The 7,407-nt window shown below is 34.2% G+C and overlaps 1 protein-coding gene across 1 annotated transcript; it reads left to right on the top strand.

The window, feature by feature from the left end:
- On the top strand, positions 1-3,900 carry LOC143549096 (peptidyl-prolyl cis-trans isomerase CYP21-4-like). The gene is made up of 7 exons (XM_077040091.1): positions 1-199; positions 311-350; positions 530-580; positions 708-793; positions 3,298-3,435; positions 3,513-3,663; positions 3,740-3,900. The coding sequence occupies exons 1-7, from the start codon at positions 48-50 to the stop codon at positions 3,824-3,826; spliced, it is 705 nt and encodes a 234-aa protein (XP_076896206.1). The 5' UTR covers positions 1-47; the 3' UTR covers positions 3,827-3,900.
- The last annotated feature ends 3,507 nt before the right edge of the window (positions 3,901-7,407 follow it).

Genomic DNA, 7,407 nt, shown 5'->3' with positions numbered 1-7,407 from the left:
TTGAATAACTGTGATAGTTTGCGTGAGGTTGAATTTATAAAGGTTTGATGGCGCGTATTAAACCGCAAGCTTTGTTACAGCAAAGCAAAAAGAAGAAAGCACCTAGAAGTATCAGTGTCTCCACAATTGCATTGTACAGTGTAGTTGCTGTTGTTATGGTGTTTTTCCTCTTTGCTACATACAGGCACTGGTCTCAAAGGTTTGTTGATACGGTTTGCTTATAAATATTGCAAAAAACCAGGTCTTTGTCGTATGTATAGTTGTATACAATAAGTGCTTAACTAACGAGTGACATGTATGTTACCTATAGGTCGATAATTCCGACAGAGGAAGGAACATCAAACTTTCAGGTACACGTGTCAGCTCATTCTGTTGTTTTCGTTTGTTTAATGACATTTATTTCGTGTTAATTGTTAAATATGGGAAAGTAGCGTTGTAAGTTTATAACATCTTTATGAGTAATGCAATTCGTTGATATGCTGTTCTACTAATTATATAAGCCAAAATTCGTTTCGTTTATCTGCCACAGGTTGAAGAGGAATTTCAAGAATCAAAGAAATCTGACGTTCCTAGATACGCGGTAAGTTTTAGTATTTTTTTTCAAGTGTTACAGATATTTGGCTTTTATTCATCTTAATTGTTGTGGTTTTGATAGTTTAGTATCTTGTTGTCTATCGTTGTTTGTTTTGACATACTTTTGTATCCAGATTTTTAATACCTCTATTGGTTTGATTACCGTGGAGCTTCACAAGGAAGGTTCACCTGAAATTGTGGATGAATTTATTGAAGCCTGGTGAGTGTTGTTATTACCTTAATACCTTATATTGCTTATTATAGACACTAGTGAGTACTTTAAAGTTTAAATCTTTGCATTGAAATGCTTGTGTTTGTGCTCTAAAAATGAATTTTTGATAAATGTTATGAATGAATATTTTAAACTAGTGTTTTACTTGGCGCGTTGCGCCGGGCAGGTCAGTAAAACTCGGACGGTGATAAATCCAAGTGTTGAGGCGTTAATTTAACGCGAATTCGGTCGGTTTCGGTTACGTGCCTTATGATACTGAAACTAAAAGCAAAAATAAAACAAAACAAAAAAATGAAAATTGAGGTGGACCAATGAGGTGGTGTCGGTAGGTAAAACTCGGGCATTGGTAAAACCGAGTGCTGTCAATCCCGGACGTTAGGTGGGTGAGTCTACTCAAATTCAGTTGGTTTCCGTCACGTTCGTTACAGTACCAAAACTACATAAAAAAACAAACACAAAATTGTCATTCGGTCGGTTTCTGTTATGTTCATTACGGTACTAGAACTAAAATAAAACGTGGTGAATCTGCGCGAATTCGGTCGGTTCTGTCATGTTTGTTACAGTACCGGAACTAAAACAGAAAAAAATGGCATCCGGTATGTTTTCATTACGTTCATTACGTTACCGGAAGTAAAACGAAAACAAAAAAAAACACAATTCAAAATGTCTTGACCAATATGGTGCCGCTAAGTGGCCCAATTGAGACTTAGGTGGTGTTTGTTTTTTTACAAAAGATCTTCCTGGCCTCTTTTGTCTGCAGCGCGCAGACCACGCGCAGATATTGCCCTCTGCAGACTGTTTGTTTTTTCGAAGACGTTTCATTAAAAAACGTCTGCGCGCCCTCTTCTTGGTGCAGATTTGGACCATAGTCTTCCAACCTCTTCTAAACTCGTTATTTCCATCAGATATCAATTAAGTTATTAAGTTTTTGTTAATTGATTTGTTCAATCGAGTTGTTAATTGATTAGTTTTTTTCTTTTTTGTTCAATTATAATTTTGCATAATTGTTCAAGTATTATTAGTTTTTAATTGAAAAAAGTTTGTAGAAAGTTAAGGATTATAAAAAGTCTATAGAAAGTTTTTGTTGAAAAAGGTTTGTTGAAAGTTTAGGTTTATGTCATCGGCTTGTGAGTTGTTTTAAGCTCGAGTTTTGGCTCGTTTCATTCGTTTGTATGAACTATCTACTTTCGAAAACAATTGAAGAAACTTTTGGAGGAAAAAACATTCATGTGGAAAATTGTTTATGTAAGTTTTATAATTTGCTAGTTCAGAGGTATAAAATTTGGATTTATATTTTTAATTGTTGCCGAATAATTTGCGTTTTTGGTATAGAAGCTTATATTGAAAGTTTTAGTAGTCTGCAGACGTTAAAAAACAAACAGTCTTCTTCTTGCAGAGTGCAAAGGTTTGGTCCACCTCTTATGCTACAGATGTCTGCAGATGTGGTCCGCAGACTGCAGACATTTTACCTCTGAAAAAACAAACAGCACCTTAGCGAGTTAGCGGTTCCAAAGTTCCCAATTGTATTATATAATAATTACAAAATTTCAGTTTATGTGTTTTTAAGTAAAAAATATTTGACGTAACTTGTAATAAATATTCATTGATATAATTTAAACATCCTAAGAACTTAGTTTTAAACACTGCGCCTAAGGTCCGAGGCGATTGGAAGAACACCTCAGGCTCTTGAGGCAACACTTGATGCACTCGTGGTTCAAAGGTGGTCAAGTTTAGCGTCTCAAGGAGTATGATATGTAAAAATAACCGAAAGGATGAATTGCTTGATTAAAAGGTTAATATGTAAAAGAGATGAGAGAGATGCAACTTTTGGTTGTACATAGAGCAACGCCTCGCATACGTTAGGCTCTCGCCTCGGCTTTGGGTTTAAAACCAAGATAACCGCAAGACTTGCTATAACATTATTACATACAACGATAATTTAAAATTATTAACTACTTTAAATATCATTATATAAGTCAATTGATTACTGAATATTAGCCGATACGATACAATATTACAATTCTTGCTTTTTTATTGGGATGCTTTTAAGAAGGCCAGAAGGAATGCAATTAAAGCCTAATTGACCCTTGCATATTTAATTTAACAAATAAAGAAACCGCTCTTAAAGTAACCTTGTCATTTATGTAGACATTCAATTCTCAATGCTATGCAACCATATTGTACTTCTAAAGGTGCTGAATTGAAATTTCAGAATTGTATCCGGGCTGTTACGTGTTCAGTATACAAAAGATGTTTGCTATTATATTTCTAGTTGTTAATGATGTAACAGTATATCATATATTCGTTGATATGATTTAAACATCACTAACAACTTATGATATGCAAAACCTCTATCATTGAGACACTTGATATATGAGTATAACACATGTCAGGTTGATGAACCTGGCATTTGATCAAACTTGTGGTAGGCAAAGAAAATCGACGGTTATTTTTCCAGATAAAATTTTGAAGTTATGAAATTTGTTTTGCAGCCAGAAGGGGCACTTTAAAGGGATGCTATTTCAACGTGTAGTGAAACATTTTGTAATCCAAGGAGGTGACTCTGAAAATCAAGCAGTTATAGAGGACTGGACTTCTAGAGAGAAGCACTACAATCAGCTTGACAAAAGGTTTATTTTCAAAAATATAATTTAGTCAGTAGCATTTTTTATTATTTGTATGTTTATCTGTTTAATTTTCCATCCAGACTAAAGCATGAAGCGTTTATGCTTGGTACATCAAATACGAAACATGAAAAAGAAGGATTTGATATTTTCATTACAACAGCACCAATTCCAGATCTAAATGCGAAGCTTAATGTATTTGGACACGTTATTAAGGGGGAAGATATTGTTCAGGTAAATTTAATATTTTGGTTTATCATGTTTATTCATTTTATAAGTTAAAATGCAAATAAGCAATTCCCTTATCTAGGAAATCGAGGAGGTGGACACAGATGAACATTACAGACCTAAATCTCGAATTGGGATAATTGACGTCACACTGAAACAGAAGATTTAAGGCTTTTGGTTTATTTGCATGTCGCATACCTGAAAAGTGTTTTTTGAATTTGTTTTTGTGTGGGAGACAGAGCTGAGAGTTAACCGGTTGTTGTTTTGGTTGTGCAACCAATGGACATAATGTTTGTGTATGTGTTTGTTCTGCACACAGTGCAGAACTTATGATAGTAAGTTGGTTTAATTAGAGTTTTTAGGTCAATACAATTGTCTTGGTATTTGTCATTAGTTTCATATGTTTTTTTGTTGTTTTGGTCCTTTTGGATGATGATACTAACTTGGTGGCTGCTTTCTATTGTTTTGAGCTTTTCTAGCACTAAGTTTTAGAACAGAAACCCATTCTTGATGTTTCATAGGATCAAATCCATGCTTGTATTCTTTTGTTTTCTATAAAATGACAGCAGGCGCATATTTCAATCATTTGTGTTAATCTGTAATTCGAGTTTCAGTGGAAGCGGCATCCCTATCTTCCGGGATAGAGGAAATGTTTGGCCCCATCTCACCCTCTTTGGATCCTGCGCAGTTTACGGTTTTAACAGTCAGTAATTAGACTAGTAGTGGTGGGTCTAAAAAAATTCTTACAGGTGTCATGTGGCACGTGTCCAGCATTGCTCCTTCCCTTCTAATGTTACAAAAACTTTTACATCAGAAACATAGCTGCCAAGTGCTGACAATTAGGAGATTCAAACAATGCTCACATCAACTATGCTTCCATCTCTGTTCCTATCCTTCATCCTTTTGCAAATAGATGTTGTCAAAGGGCTTTAGGCAAAATATATATTCATCTCATTATGTGCTCATTATATATATTATATACTTTACACGCCCAGGATGGTTACATTTGTGAAGACAATAGGTGTGTTCCGGATCAGAATGTTGTTTTTTTGTTGCAATGACAGTTGGAAAGGAACACCCCGATATCCCTTGTGATGGTGACTGGTGAGTACACTTCTTGCTAGGGGTGTTCACGGTCTGGTTTGAACGGTTTTTGAGTTAAACCGTGACCAAACCGTTAGTACCGGTTTTTGGAAATTGAAAACCGAAACCGAACCGTCAACAATCAAAACCGAACCGTTACTAATGGTTTGGTCCGGTTCGGTTTCACGGTTTAAAGTTTTAAACCTGTTATGTCTTTATAATAAAAACCCACAAAAGATAAAATAAAATATTATCCAAAATGCATAGAAGAATCTTGTTATAAAAGCATACTACCCGTTTATAATTATATGAATCTCATCATTCAAATAAAAGAAATAAAGTATAAAAACAACTATCTTATGAAATAAATTAAAAACACAAGTCTTAAGTTAATATTTAATAACTACAGATTGTGGTATGCTACTACACTTTGAAGCTAAAAATAGATTTAGCCTATATTCATATTAATTAATCGAATCAAATATTAAATATAGATAACTAAATATTGTTGGACTCGGTATGCCCAAGACACATACTATAATTGATGTGGCTAGTATGTCATGATCCAAGTCGGGTCATACCCAATAACAAACTAGAAAAACGCCAATAATATTTGTTTATATATGATATGATTATGATAAATAAATATTAACACTTGAGTTATTTGGAAATGGTTTTTAAATATAATGTACTTGTGTAATAAATAAATCATATGGATGATTTATATTTTATAAGAGAACATTACATAGTATTATTTAAGTTGGTTAAATAACAATATGTAAACCTAATTAACCTTGCATGTTTCTTAAGTTGTGTAACTTTTAAATATTGAAAGTTAACATAACTATTTATAACAAGTTTTATGTTATAAAATAATTTTTTGAATTTGGACAAGGTGGAGAGAGGGTGCCCCCCCCCCCCCACCTCCCTTCTCTTTCTCCTTATTATAAACTTGTTAGTGGAGACATGCAAATGATTTTATTGGTTCCATGGATGGTGTTATATTTGAAAGACTATTTGTTTCTTTCTTTCATTTTTTCTCTTAACATAACACAAATATACAACACAAGAACACTAGAGGAAAAATCCTCTGCACACTCTCCATCTCTTTTCTCTTTTGGACGGCCAAGAATAAGAACAAGAACAAGGAAGAGTTGTCAAGTGTTACCAAATCCTAGCTACAAGTGGTGTTTGTTGGAAAGCTTGGGGTATGCTAGCTTGAGGAGCTTCATATTCAAGTTCTTGCCTTCTTCATCATCATCTCCTTCCTCTTCCTTGGATTTGAAAGGTAGCTTTAACATGCATGGACTTATAGTGACGTGCATGTGTTTAATAGTATGTATTTCGTATATGGATCCGGGCTGGGTTTTGCATGTGTAAAATATGTTTTACACATATGAAATTAACAAGATTTAAAACTAATTTCCGCTGCGTTTTTCATAAAATTGAGATTTTATGACTTTGATAATCTTGTTAAAACCCAACAAATATATGCATTATAAAATATATAACAAAAACTAAAATATATCATCCAATCCTACGGTCCGGTCCGGTTTTATTCGAACGGTTTTTTGTATAAACCGTAAACCAAACCGTTCATTACGGTTTGAAAATTTTCAAACCGACCGACCGAAAGTTAAAAACAAAAACCAACCACGAAACCAAACCGACGACCGGTTTGGGCGGTTTCACGGTTTAAAACCGAACCATGAACACCCCTACTTCTTGCTGCAAATCTGGTGATGTTGCCAACATTACTACTTTTGCAGAGGTCGTTGGTAAGCAACATCCCAACATCCCTTGTTTGTGACGGGGAGTACACTTCCAGCTGCAAAACAGGGGATGTTGCAGTTGCCAACATAACTACTTATGCATCGGTTGTTGGTCCGTAACTCAGTAAGGGTGCTGTGAAAAAAAAGGCGCCTCGTGTTGTTTCAGTGATTAACTAGTCCTTGATCACGTGATCAAAAAGTTGGTTTTGAGTATAACTAACTAAGAACAGTCAAAAACCCCTTATTGAAAAACGAGTACTAGGTGACAGAGACAACAAATACATATTTTTTTCGAAACGTAAAAAGGAGCTAACCTATTAGATTGGCGGTGTAGTCAAAGATCAAATTGTGTTAAAATACCATTTTTGTATCTGGTGATACTCGTTTTAACAGCATGACTTACGTGGGTTTATAGTTATGCTTTTTTTTTTCTTTTAATGGCACTAATCTAGTTCCACTCTACTCCAAGCTAAATCAACTTCACACGTTAATTGAGGCACGAACCCAACACCTCTTGGTTGAGAAGCATACACCTCTGCCATTAGGCTACTGTAATAGTGGTTGTAGTTGATAGCTACTTTTTTTTTTTGAAACATAAAAAAAAAGGTGATGATTCTCTCTTGATTTAACACCCCAATTTGATTTGTACCGATTTATGCTTACTATTTAATGAAATTAATACTTAAAATAAAATTGTTTATTAGGTGGATAATTTATTTATAGAAATTGTATACTTGACATCCTATGTGAATAACCTAGTTAAATGATATGTGGAAAAAATATGTTGCTTTAATAGTATAGTAAGATATGAGAAATATAAGTATTAAAAGGTCATAAATGTTGAAGTTAACGAGTCAAAACTCTAAATAGTCAAAGTGGCATACAAGGGTTATTG

Source organism: Bidens hawaiensis, unplaced genomic scaffold (genome assembly GCF_021521415.1).
Source record: "Bidens hawaiensis isolate Kalapana, Puna unplaced genomic scaffold, B.hawaiensis_p1.1 tig00015443_1, whole genome shotgun sequence".
NCBI classification, from domain to species: Eukaryota; Viridiplantae; Streptophyta; class Magnoliopsida; order Asterales; family Asteraceae; genus Bidens; species Bidens hawaiensis.
Note: the sequence above shows the minus strand (reverse complement) of the source record. Positions and strands in the feature narration are given on the sequence as shown.

Bases quoted from the DNA above. Each gene is read 5' to 3' on its own strand.
- LOC143549096 (XM_077040091.1), top strand. From the start codon at position 48: ATGGCGCGTATTAAACCGCAAGCTTTGTTACAGCAAAGCAAAAAGAAG. The intron at 581-707 runs GTAAGTTTTAGT...TTTTGTATCCAG, and splicing joins CTGACGTTCCTAGATACGCG to ATTTTTAATACCTCTATTGG. The intron at 3,436-3,512 runs GTTTATTTTCAA...TTTTCCATCCAG, and splicing joins TACAATCAGCTTGACAAAAG to ACTAAAGCATGAAGCGTTTA.